Source organism: Nicotiana tomentosiformis, chromosome 12, assembly GCF_000390325.3.
Source record: "Nicotiana tomentosiformis chromosome 12, ASM39032v3, whole genome shotgun sequence".
Taxonomy (NCBI): domain Eukaryota; kingdom Viridiplantae; phylum Streptophyta; class Magnoliopsida; order Solanales; family Solanaceae; genus Nicotiana; species Nicotiana tomentosiformis.
The window spans coordinates 88,114,043-88,127,209 of NC_090823.1; the positions used below are offsets into that span (position 1 = coordinate 88,114,043).

At 36.8% G+C, this 13,167-nt stretch overlaps 2 protein-coding genes across 4 annotated transcripts; both read left to right on the forward strand.

Moving 5' to 3' along the window:
• Positions 1-252: 252 nt before the first annotated feature.
• On the forward strand, positions 253-3,296 carry LOC104086707 (uncharacterized). Of its 3 annotated transcripts, none has more exons than XM_018767553.3 (3): positions 253-734; positions 1,280-2,028; positions 2,608-2,806. In XM_018767553.3, exons 1-3 carry the CDS (start codon positions 447-449, stop codon positions 2,660-2,662), a joined length of 1,092 nt encoding a protein of 363 aa, XP_018623069.1. In that variant the 5' UTR covers positions 253-446; the 3' UTR covers positions 2,663-2,806. The 3 variants fall into 3 exon arrangements, with proteins under 3 accessions (XP_018623069.1, XP_070048075.1, XP_018623067.1); XM_070191974.1 differs by having other exon boundaries at positions 254-734; positions 2,570-2,709; XM_018767551.3 differs by having other exon boundaries at positions 257-734; positions 2,594-3,296.
• Positions 3,297-4,677: 1,381 nt separating this feature from the next.
• On the forward strand, positions 4,678-6,271 carry LOC108943465 (protein CURLY FLAG LEAF 1-like). The gene is made up of 2 exons (XM_018767550.3): positions 4,678-5,098; positions 5,625-6,271. Exons 1-2 carry the CDS (start codon positions 4,925-4,927, stop codon positions 6,012-6,014), a joined length of 564 nt encoding a protein of 187 aa, XP_018623066.1. The 5' UTR covers positions 4,678-4,924; the 3' UTR covers positions 6,015-6,271.
• Positions 6,272-13,167: the final 6,896 nt, after the last annotated feature.

The following is a 13,167-nucleotide window of genomic DNA, read 5'->3' on the forward strand; positions in this document are numbered from 1 at the left end:
ACCTTATTCCTTTTAAAAAAAATTTCCGCATCAGGAAAGGTTTGATAAGTATTTACAAAATAAAAAGTTTCAATTTTGAAGTATAACTGAATGGTAGGAATAATTTATCAATGGAAAATAGAAGACTCAGGATCCGCTATTGCTTGCTGAAATGGTGGCAATCTTTGTTTGCCCTAGTCAATGGGGACTTGTCTTTTTCGCAACCATCATTTTTCAACTACCTTTTAATCTAGTCTCCAATTTCTGACTCTGCTATATGGTCACTCAAAAAGAAAATGATTTGTTTTCGTAAATAGTTGTACAAATTTTTTTTTTTGTTCAAACATGTTTATTGATGGCGTTTGGACTAGAAAACTAATTGATTTTCTTTCGTTTTTTGTTTAATATTGTTTTGTTTTGTTTTTCTTGAATGTCAAAAGTTTTGAAGGGAAATAAAAAAAAAGGAGATGAAGGTCGAAACACTTACTCTTGTGCTTGTAAATTTAGCAGGCATAATGGAAAAAGCAGATGAGTCTTTGTTACCAGGTGTCTATAAAGAAGTTGGAGATGCACTCCACACGGACCCAACTGGTTTGGGTTCGCTCACTCTTTTCCGGTCCATGGTCCAGTCCCTGTGCTATCCTCTAGCAGCCTATCTAGCAGCACGCCACAACCGCGCCCATGTTATCGCCTATGGCGCTTTTCTCTGGGCTGCAGCTACATTTCTCGTCGCTTTCTCCACAACTTTCTTTCAGGTAATGTACTACAATATCTCCGCTCTAATTTATATGAAATTCTATTTTGGGACGTTCCAGAATGTTAGACCTAATTCACACATAACTTTGATCTAATGTTTGCTTTCTTTTCAACGATTACTTGAATATTCTTTTTCATCATCGTTATAAATTACATAAGTCAAATTAACATTTATAACTTATATGTCCAGTCAAATACCGTTGCATAAAATGGAACATATGAAGCACAAATCTCTTATTTTTAGTAAATAGTGTCATTCATTTTAGAACAGAAGAAGTGACTAAATTGATTAAGCATGTTTCGCCGATAATAGTATTACGTGGGTAGGTCGTAGTGTGATTTCATTACCTGACATTCGTTGTTTGATCGGGATAATAACCTCTATTTAGTCGCTTTGCTTATGTAACGCCCCTTACTCCAAACGTGTGGTGCAGTGAACCATATACGTATATGCATATTATTCTAGGAAAACTAAGCAATTTATGACACTCTATATATCAATGGACAATGGCAACCTGAAATTACATCCCCTTTTGTTGCTAAGGTGGCAGTATCAAGAGCTTTAAATGGGATTGGACTAGCCATAGTTGCACCTGCTATTCAATCACTAGTAGCTGACTCAAGCGATGAAAGCAATCGCGGAGTGGCATTTGGATGGCTGCAATTCACCAGCAACATTGGTTCACTTGTTGGTGGATATGTTTCCTTATTGATAGCGCCCATTACATTTATGAGAATTCCTGGTTGGAGACTTTCTTTTCATCTTGTTGGTATAATCAGTGTCCTTGTTGGTATTCTAGTTCGCGTATTTGCAAATGATCCTCATTTCCCAGATGGTAGTTTGAAAGCTAATAAAGTTCACGGAAAATCCTTTATATCAGAAGTACAAGGTCTACTTCAAGAAGCAAAATCAGTTGTAAAGATTCCATCTTTTCAGATTATTGTAGCTCAGGGTGTTATGGGTTCATTTCCCTGGTCAGCGTTGTCCTTCGCGCCAATGTGGTTAGAGCTTACTGGATTTTCTCATGGGAAGACTGCATTTCTTATTAGCTTGTTTGTTGTTGGTGATTCCATTGGGGGATTGTTTGGAGGCAAGATGGGAGATATCTTATCGCAGCGTCTACCAAATAGTGGCAGGATAATTTTGGCACAAATAAGCTCAGGATCAGCTATCCCACTTGCAGCAATTCTTCTGCTGTCTTTGCCTGATGATCCTTCTTCAATGTTTTTGCATGGTTTGGTCTTCTTTGTGTCAGGATTTTGCATATCATGGACTGCACCAGCTACAAACAAGTAATGATCTTTATCTAGGATTTCATAACCTCCTTTACTCTTCTTGAAGTATTTAGTAGCTTTAGAAGTTAGGTTCAATTTTTTAAAACTTAAAATATTAGACCTAAAGGAAACATATTTTCATTAGGATGGATTAATATTTAGGCCAATGAACTGATCAACTAGTGCTTTATATTATCTGGTCATACTAAAAAGAAGTATTACATGTTGTTTTCGATCCTACTATCTTACCATTGTTACTGCTTATTGCTATTGCTTCCTGCCGCCTATTTTTTTCTGGTCCATAAATTGATGTTACTTTCTTTCTGGCCTTTATGGTTGATACTGCTTGTTTCCATTGTTGTTTTTCATCTTTTTGAGCCAAGAGTCTACCAGAAACAGTCTCTCTAGCTACCTCCTAAAGGTAAGGATAAAGTTTGCGTACACACTATCTTCCCCAGACCTCACTTGTGGGACTCCACTGAATTTTTTGTTGGTGTTGGTATTGTTGTACTAAAAAAGAAGTATGTTTATTTGTTGCACTTATCATGAAAAACTGCAGAGGGTTCTAATGAGACACCAACAGTCCAATTTTTGCAGAGATAGTACCCGAGCAGTCACGAACAAGTGTCTATGCTCTGGACCGATCTTTTGAATCTGTATTATCATCATTTGCTCCTCCTGTTGTTGGACTACTGTCTCAGAATGTTTATGGTTATAGACCAGTTGCTCAAGGTGCTGAAAGTATTGCTACAGACAGAGAAAACGCAACATCTTTGGCAAAGGCATTGTTCACTGCAATAGGAACTCCAATGGCACTATGTTGTGTTATTTACTCTTTTCTGTATTGCACCTATCCAAGGGATAAGGAGAGGGCTCAAATGGAAGCTTTGATTGAATCCGAGATGCAACTCTTAGCATTGGATGCATCATCTGTAAGTGGAGAATATTCACTAGTTAAGTCAATCGAAATTCAAGAGAGTTATGTTGATGAAAAAACAACGATTGATGAAGTGGTCTATAGTGAGAATGGACTTGATTTTGAGGATGGTGATGACAAGACATTAATCTACCGTCGCCCAACAATTTCCAAATTTGCTGAATAGCAGTTATTCAACTGAGCAGCAAACCCCACAAAACTGATAGATAAGTTGACATTAATAGCAGGTCTAATTCTGCGATAAAGGAGATATGTACCAAACAGATAGTGTAGACTAGAATGACAATTCAATTAGCATGTACAACCAGAATGCAGAATTTAGCATGCAATACAGAATTGTTGATGAGTAGTTCTTGGAGTGACATAACATTTTAGTATAACAGGAATTAACAACTAATGAGCAACTTAGCTTTCTGAATGTCCAAGAATATATAACTCACCTGAAAATCTCACAGGAAATGGTGAAGTCATTTAGAGATCTTCTTTGCTTTAAAGCCAAGGCATTTCTGTCACACATCAAGAAGCATACCAACATAAATAAGAAATTGAAATATTAAGATATACATTTCTCTTTCATTCTTTCCAGTTTTGTAGTCCTTGCCCCTTGTACATTTACCTTGTTTCCCTTCAATTATTTCTGTCTTACGACTTTTTTGTATATTCCCTCCGTCCCACTTACTGTTTGAGAATATAACTTGTTCCACTTTTCAAATAGCTCTCTTGTCCTTAACTATGGGTGTCAAACGGGCAGGCTGGATCGGATATGGGTGGAAGAAGACGGATAATACAAAAACAGATAAAATATTCGACCCAACTCATATTTAGTACAGATGACAAATGGGTTAACCGGCATATAATATGTATATTCACATTATCCATTACTCATTGAATATGATCATTTTTAAGAGAATTCGTATCCTCACAAACTTGAGTAACTCTCGATTTGAGTCTTTACAAATATAAAAGTTAAACTCTGGTTATTCATTTTTGAGTGGATAGTGTGGATCTTATCCATATTTAATTCATCGTTAAAAAGTTCATTATCCAACCTATTTTTTAGTGGATAATATGGATGGATATCTGAATTTTCTATCATTTTTCCACCACTATCCTGAACTATTGCATTCACTGCGTTAAAAATTTGAATTGCATACTAATATATTCTTTCATTTGGTATCAAAGCTAACCTAGCAAAGCTAAAGTATTTGAGCTGGATTTTTATTTCTTCACACAAGATACATGTAGCGCGAACACTAGTTAAGGTTTCCAACAGAATTTATAAGGTGATGGGGCTACCCTATTTAGGGTTGCGTGGCCCTTTGTGCTCTCTCTTTCAATTCAGCGCATCGAATTATTAACTTGCAACACTCATTGGTTTCAAAGTTTTGTATTGTATGCTTGAATTCTTTCACAAATATAATTTTTGATCATATTTATACCCGGACAACACTGCCCGAAGTACACCAAAAATTGTTTGTACGGTAAATAATGGGATCACACATACACAAAAGAGAGAGAGAGAGAGAGAGAAATTGAAAAGAAAAATGAAGTTGGAGTGATGAATTAATTTCCCTTTGCACTGACAAGTCAAGCAAATAAATTTAATAGCTCATAAAATTTGTTGGTAGTTTAAAAATGGTTGAAGGCAGTTGTGAGCTATTAAAAGCATTCTTGTTACTCAGCGCTTCGATGTCACTGAGCCACAAAGGTTGTTTAAATCTTCAGACTTATTATGCGCTTTAAATTTGCTGGTTGGAGGTGTCTAGTAATTGCAAAGCGCAACTTCAATTCAGCAACCTTTAATGTTTTTTCCATTTTAGATTTTATATTGCAATTTTGCCTCAATCTATAGCTTCCCCTTGACCCCTATATAAACAGCTATAATAAGTTCACCGTTTTGATTCTCACAAAGAGACTTGGGCCATAAAAGAAAACAAAAAAAGCAACAGATTTTGATCATTGTCCAATTCATCAGTCATGGTCTCCCTTCAAACTACTCTATCACAAGATTTGCCTAAGAAGAGAAAGTGGGGAGAAATCAAAGCAGAAGAAATCTCTGAAAAGCCACAGCAAGTGATATCTCTATTTGGCACCGAGTTTCAACATGAAAGTCCTCTGCCTTTGGAGTGGCAACGGTGCCTTGATATTAAGGTAAGCAATATGCGTTTAACTTATATACATTGACAGTGTTAAAAATTTACACTATACCGATGTGCTTTTATCTGATATATAACAGGTTATTTATCATATTTTGCTAGTTATCAATTTGATGTTTGTTATAGGAGTATTAGTTATCCGTAATTGTCTTTTACGTGACTTGATATATAAAACTGTTTTACAATGTATATCGCTCTAAAAAAACATAGGATTGGTCATGTTTTTGTTTCAAGAACTTTGAAATTAATTCGTTAAATGTACTTGAGAAAGAAATTTATGGTGACAGCAGGGTTAGACATAGTATTCTTAATTGAACCCATAACTTTCGACGCGGTGAATAAATTTATGTGTAAAAATTTATTAAAATCGCAAAAATAGTAAATATGAACTCATAATTTTAAAAATATAATGGATTAAATGTTAAGAATCTTAAAAGTTAAAACCCATAAAACTTAAATTTTGGGTCCGCCTCTGGGTGACACGACTAACCTTGTTTTCCTTTACTCTGGTTGAAATGCAGTCTGGAGATATATACTTCTATAACACAAGAACACAAAAGAGAACATCAAGAAATCCTAGAATGAGTCCTGAGCCACAAAGTCCAGATCATATGAGTTTAGACCTTCAACTGAATTTACCATGTGGATCATCAGTGGTTGACAACTTCACTAAACGTAATTCTGTTAGCAATTCAAGTTACTCCGGTGGTGATACCGAGATCAAAAGGAGTGGTATCGCTCGTTCTCTGTCGTGGTTGACGTTTGATGGTGATCAACAAGAGATGTTCACTGCAGTTTGCAACAAGTGTCATATGTTGGTGATGATGTGCAAATTTTCAACATCATGTCCAAACTGCAAATTTATCAACCCGGCGCCAGACCTGAGTATACCCTGTTCAAGAGAAGGCTAAGCCTCTCATGTTTAATAAAAGAAATATTCTAGTTACCAAAGATTGAGAGTAAAGTGTAGCGATATGATAAGTGTGGATTCATATAACCAGCCTAAGTTTACTTGGAATTGAGACGTAGCTGTTGCATTTCAAGTTACGAAAGATTGTCTGTTGTATCAGTTGAGCTGCAAGCTTTTAAATAGCTTCCTAGTCCCTCCATTTAATTCCTGTTGCTCCTTTACATAGAGGGAAAATACGAAATGGAAAGAGTTTCTATACTTCAGTCCATGTTTATATTGATACTATAGTTTCTCGGCACGTGAGTGCACGTGTATATCGAACCATGTAATCTATGATTTTATAATAGTATCGATTATAGTAAACCAAAGCTTTGAGTAAGTATTATAAATAAAAAAAATAAAGTAAATATTTTTTTTTTTTGTGAATGATCAATATGAATCGTATGGTGACTACTTGTTGGATATCTTCTGAGTTTACGAAAAAGAATAATCAAAATTAATTAGATAATGTTTTTCTTTTATTTATTTTAATTTTATGAGATAAGCATATCTCCTTTTTTTTAATAGATGATGTTCATGGTGTGTATTTTTGTCATCTATTTAGATTGCTTTTTCATTATTATGACTATCTCTTTTGTTGACAAATTTCCTAGTTAAAGAAGAAATAAAGAAATTTAGTAGTAAAAATTCACTCCATAAAGTAAGATGTTTGTGTACATAAGATTGTTGGCATAATATCTTTGTAAATTGAGATTCTAACGTCAGAAAAGCTCAATGATTGTTTATCATCTTTCAAAATTTTTATTGTCATTTTCAGCAACATCGTCTCCCCATAAAGTATATCTATATGATCATATACCTATATATTTAAAATTATATTAACTTATCTGTATAGTACATTAAATGAACTTTTTTCATGAAAACTTGTGTAATTTTAACATACATTTTATTTGTAACTATTATCTCTTTTTTATCCTGCTCCGTTCTTCTCCAATAAGTGACTTCACTTTACTAATATGTAAACTCTATCTGGAAACATGAATCTTTATATTTAGTTATAAAATTATCTTTATTTTTTATTTAGTATATGTCAATTTAATTACAAAAAAAATAATATGATTAAATAATATTGATTGTATTTCTAGAATCATGTGTACTAAATGAGTTGAAATCCACATACAATATGTATGATGAAAAGTTGTAATGTTTAAATACAAATATAATTTATTATCATGATCTTAAATTTTCAAGTTTGGACATGATCTTCCAAAAAAGACATTTCACTCTGTATCATCCTTTAACTTGAAAGTAAGCTTTCAAATAATTTATGAATATACCATAGTATAAGTTAATTGATGAGTTTTAACTTAGCAATAGAATAAGTTAATTATACTATTAACTAATATGTCTTTCCTTAATACAACAAATATGTATTTAATGTTTCCAAAATCACAATGTTAGGAAATTAAATTGTATAGAGGAGTGAGTTTAAGAAAATAAAACCTGAATTTTTTTTTTCTGAAGAGGCGCATCCCTTCGATGTGAATCCTTTCACATACTTATGAGAAAAACTCTTGTTCTTCCTTCGTGTGTTGACCATGTGGCAATGATGATCTTGCCAATGGAAAAGCAGAAGAGAATTTCAATTTGTTGCACCAGCGAAAGCCATGGATCATTTTATTATTCTAAAAGCTTTTATGGTGAAAAGAGAAATAATTCATAATGATTATCTATTAATCTCTCTTCACTTATTCTTCTCAGTCCAAGATACAATTAACTTTATCCATAGATAATAATATCGAATTTGAAGATAAGTTTTGAACGAAGGGATGTGACTTTTAGCGAGGAGTACCAAACGTTAATTTGGGGGTTTGTTTGTTGGCACATTTTTTTAATTAAGGTATTTTGGATTTTTAATTAGAAGGGTAAAAAATTTATTTAACTTTTAGATTAAGGGATTCCTACTTTTAATATAATATAGATATAATGTAATTAACTTGAAGAAAGTTGGGGAAAAGAAATTTATTTCTTTTTGATATTTGAAAAATCAAATATTGTGGACCATGAAAAAAAAGCCAAAAAATCAATTAAAGTTCACCGAAGGGAATAATTAAACTGAAAACTCCCTTCGATCCACTTTACTTGATTTTTCGGTTTGTTTTCACACATATTAATGAACCCATCTTTTAATAATGATTAACAACAAAATTGATCATATTATCCTTAATTTGTTCATTGAAAATACAACAAATACTCATAGGTTCTTTACTCCAAAGGTAACTTTGGAAAAAGAATTAATTCCTTCGTTATATCTGAAAAATTCAAATATTGTGAACCATAAAAAGCCAAAAAATTAATTAAACTGAACCGGAGGGAGTAATAACTACAACCTCCCCCTTAGGCTATTAAATTCCGAAGTTAATGCACCGAACTCAATTGGCATTAAATTAGGGTCTATCTATGAACTTCCTAGCTAGGCCGGCATATTCAATATTTCAATTAGAATCGTATAGTATTGCAGTATTGAGTTTCTATCTTGTCTTCAAACTTGTTTACCCGAAAAATCAGATAGGGTTGAATTTGTACGTAGTTTTAGGATATGTGGTATAGCTTGATACAAATCGTAAAGAGAAATAGAAATATTCAATCTTGACTATAAGAACGAAAGATAAAAACTATTAAAAAGAGGAAATGAAGTAAGAGAGCTCAAATGATTGATCTTTCAATATAAGGGATAATCTTTTATTACCATGTATAGATGTTTTACAGAAACAACAATCATCCCCGGGGATCCTATTTTAGATATAATAAAAAATATATAATGGGGAACCTATGAGGAACTAGTTTTTCCCTAATTCCCGTCAAGATTCTCTCTCCTAGTGCGGTTGCAACGACTCTTGTCGGTAAGCTCGATCTTGACTCGAGTTCGATTCTGACTCGGAGTCTCATACTGATTCGGGGTTGGTGCCGGTCGGTCTATGCATCTTAAGCTCAATAATTTCGCCTCGCCCCGTAGTTCGATTTGGATACGAGCTCGATAATGATACCGAGCTTGTATTGATCAGTCCTAGAATTTGAATCTTGATGACCTGAGTTCGGACCTCGATCTGGTATTACAAAGCCGCCCCTCTATCAAAGTATTATCATACTAACCAGTCTGTACGATGGACTAATCGGTTTAGACCGTATACAGATAGTCCCCGCATTTCTCGGGAAGAATGTAACGAGAAACGATATGATTTTTCCAATGGTATGATTAGATATATACTGACGTGTGCATCAAATCCGATCGTGACATATACGATATATGTCCCATCGGTTCAGTTTACCGAGGCATTTAATGCATGTCAGACGATGGTCGGCCATTACTGTTATTAGACCGCCACTGTTCAGCTTATAAATATCCCCTCTTTCATCATTAATCACTTTTACATCTTCTAATCTCAAAATTTCCTAAGCATTCTCACATACTTTCTGAATTAAGTGCGAAATTTTCTTTCTGTGGTTTTTACTGCAAAATCTTTCTTTGAAACACCGCATCTTCTTTATTCCTTTCTCCTAAATTCAAAAAATGGTGAAAATATCTAAAACCGTCCCTCAAAAAGAAGAGGCTTCTTCTTCACGGCTCGCCGCCGATAAAACACCGATGGAGCCATAGCCTGAGGAGTTTGTTCCCGGAACATGTCTTCTCACCTCCAATTTTAAGGTCGATAAGGGCTAGTTGGTTCACGGTCGGTGTGAGCCGGTATCGAGGTATTTGTGCTCGATAACTAACAAGCAACTTGCTCAGTTAAAGACAGAGGGCAACTGGGATAACAAGGAAGTGGTAATTCCGGCTCCCGATGAAGATATTACCACCCACGTGGAAGGGTTCCTTAGTATGTATACTTACCATTTTATGTTAGGGCCTCTCGACCCTGTTATCATCGATTTTTATCGTCAATACCGAATAACTCTAGGTTAGATTCATCCTTCCTTTTGGCGGATCGTTATCCTGATCTGTTTCTTTGCAAACAAGATCGAGGGGATGTCTTTCACCCTCGATCATCTTATTAGATTGTATAGTCCCCGCCTCTTTCAAGGTGGATTAATAAAACTTCAACGCCGGGCTACCAAGGTACTGTTCTCGAGCATAGATGAGGACAAGGATCGAGGTTAGATGGGCAGGTTCGTTCGAGTGAAGACTTCGGACCTGATCCCAGCCGAAAAGATGCCATTCCCCGAAGAATGGAATATGAAGCGTAAGTGTAATTCTGTTATTTATTCCATATCGCCTTGTCTATTTTTTTCTTTCTTGCTGATATCTCTTTTGTGATGCAGCGGTTCCTTGGATGCCTAGTGTCATTCCCGATCTTAAGAGCTAGGTACGGGCCCTAGCTTCGACCTCCACATACGCCGAACGTTCATGGCGTGATTTGTTAAAGGGCCGATGTGAGGCCAAGAATCATGGTAAGCCTATTTCTCAGATTTTGAGAGTTCAAACGAAATATTTTCCATATATTCAACCGATTTTCTTGTGTGCAGGCCTGGGTAGAGATGCGGTTTTGAGACCCCTCCCCGGGGAGGAAGAAGCCTCAAACCCGGATTCTAAATCGGCGGAGGGAAATAAGAGAAAAAGGGCCTTTACTTCCGAAAATCCAAAATTGAAGGCAAGGTCGACTCGTAAGTCGGGGAAGAATGCCATCCCTTTGACCTTAGAATCGGTTCAGCGTATAAGGGATGAAGATAAGGAAGAGAAAGTCGATGGGTCCGTACTGGTGGCCCGATCGAAGAAGACCACCAACATTCTACAGGCAACTGGATCGATGGTGGTTTATAAAGCTTTGCCTCGAACTAAGTATGTATTGGAGAAAGATTCGGGCAGAGTCCCCGAGTCATTGGATATCGAGGATGCTTCCCATCAAAGCCAACAGATGGGGGATATATCTGAAGGGGATCTCCCTGAATCTCTTATAACTGAAGAGAATGCCCCAAGTGACTCACTTGGGGCAGTAGCAATCGAAGACTCGCCCACCTTCCCTGCTTTTTCCGAAGGGGCGATTCAGAGCTTTTTGGGACCTCGAACTTGACAGACCTCAAGAGGGAGAGGATCCTTTTTGTGACCTTTTTACCGTTGTCGAGGACGGTGCCGGCACTAGTGATGCATCAGATCTTTTTCACGGAGTGCAGCAGGCTTTGAATCAGGTAAGCCTTAAATTATTTTGTTGGTATTATGTCTGTTTTTCTTTTCTTACTTTGTTTCTTCTTTCTTCGTAGGCCATGGTAGCTCATCGAGAAGCATGTTCTTGATCCCGAGTTGAGCTGCGTTGATATGAGGCCGGTCTCCAACGGGCCATGGAGGAGAGGTAAGCCCTTAAACTTCTCTTAGGGCAAAGGGAGAAAGAAATCAAGGACCTTCGAGCTGGGTTGGACAAAGCTTACCAAGATCAGACCGATCTGTCTGAGTAGGTAATGACACTATTAAAGCCTATGGACTTGATACTGGAACGATGGCTAATATTTCGGTCTCACAACTGCAGCAGAAGCTTGAGATGATCAGGAAGCTCCGTGAGGAGGTCGATGTGATAAAGGCGGAGTCCTTGAAATGGAAAGGAAATATGGACCGCTTTGCTGTAGAGAAAGAGGCTGCTCGAGCCCAATTATCATCGGCCGAAAATCAACTTTAGAGTCTGAAGGAGAAAATCTTTGTTCAAACAAGGAAAACAGAGGAGCTCGAGACTTGGTTGGCTTCTGAACTTGCCAAGGCTGAAAAGACAAAGGCCGATGATGAGGCCGCTCAGTTGCATGCGAGAGAAGTAGCCGAGACCACTCGAACTCGAGCACATTGGATTGTCGAATTTGCCAAATGCCAATCTCGGAGGGAAACCCTCAAGGAGATCCATGCTCGAGGCTTCGATCTTACAGAAGAGATAATAAAGGCAAAAGAGCTTGAAGCCGATGCTAGGGCCTTGGCCTCCGATGATGATGATGACGATGATGATGATGATAATGATGGTGATGGGAGCAAGAGCGGGTCTCAGAATGGGGAGGAGCCCGATGAAGAAAAAGACTGCTCCCGTGGATAATTAGGGTTTTTCTTATTTTGATTTTTTCGTGTAAGGTCTTGATAAGACGTTGTGTAAACATATATATAAAGGTCTTTTCTTTTCCCAACTTGTCTCTGTTTTCTTTTCTTCTTAGTGAATATTTTGTTGTACTTGTGTCTTATAAAAAATGTTCATAAGTTCGAGGATTTAGTTGAGTAAGTGTTTGCTCGAACTTTTAGTAAAGTAGCCCGTAGGCTTAATAGTCGGGTGAGTGATTTACTTGAACTCGAACTCGAAGTATTGCAGCCCGTAGGCTTTATGGTCGAGTGAGTGCTTCGAACTCGAGATAATGTAGCCCGTAGGCTTATTAGTCGAGTGAGTGATTCGAACTCGAAGTAATGTAGTCCGTAGGCTTAATGGTCAAGTGAGAGTTTGCTCGAACTCAAAATAAGAGTAGCCCGTAGGCTTAGTAATCGAGTGAGTGATTCGAACTCGAGGTAATATAGCCTGTAGGCTTAATGGTCGAGTGTGAGTTTGCTCGAACCCGAAATAAGAGTAGCCAATAGGCTTAGTAGTCGAGTGAGTGATTCAAACTCGAGGTAATGTAGCCAGTAGGTTTATTAGTTGAGTAAGAGTTTGCTCGAACTCGAAATAAGAGTATCTCGTAGGCTTAGTAGTCGAGTGAGTGATTCGAATTCGAACTCGAAGTATTGCTGCCTGTAGGCTTTATGGTCGAGTGAGTGCTTGCTCGAACTCGAAGTAAGATAGCCCATGGGCTTAATAGTCGAGTGAGTGATTGCTCGAACTCAAAGTAAGATAGCCCTTAGGCTTAATAGTCGAGTGAGTGATTGATCGAAATCGAAGTAAGATAGCCCTTAGGCTTAATAGTCGAGTGAGTGATTTGTTTGAACTCGAACTCGAAGTATTGCAGCCCATAGGCTTTATGGTCGAGTGAATGATTGCTCGAATGATTTCTCAAAATATAAGTAAGATAGACCTTAGGCTTAATAGTCGAGTGAGTGATTTCTCGAACTCGAAGTAAGATAGCCCTTAGGCTTAATAGTCGAGTGAGTGATTTGTTTGAACTCGAACTCAAAGTATTGCAACCCGTAGGCTTTATGGTGTAAG

Coding starts and splice junctions, on each gene's coding strand:
- LOC104086707 (XM_018767551.3), top strand. CDS start 447: ATGAAGGTCGAAACACTTACTCTTGTGCTTGTAAATTTAGCAGGCATA. Junction 735..1,279: donor TCTCCACAACTTTCTTTCAG/GTAATGTACTAC, acceptor TTTGTTGCTAAG/GTGGCAGTATCAAGAGCTTT. Junction 2,029..2,593: donor ACTGCACCAGCTACAAACAA/GTAATGATCTTT, acceptor AGACACCAACAG/TCCAATTTTTGCAGAGATAG.
- LOC108943465 (XM_018767550.3), top strand. CDS start 4,925: ATGGTCTCCCTTCAAACTACTCTATCACAAGATTTGCCTAAGAAGAGA. Junction 5,099..5,624: donor AACGGTGCCTTGATATTAAG/GTAAGCAATATG, acceptor GTTGAAATGCAG/TCTGGAGATATATACTTCTA.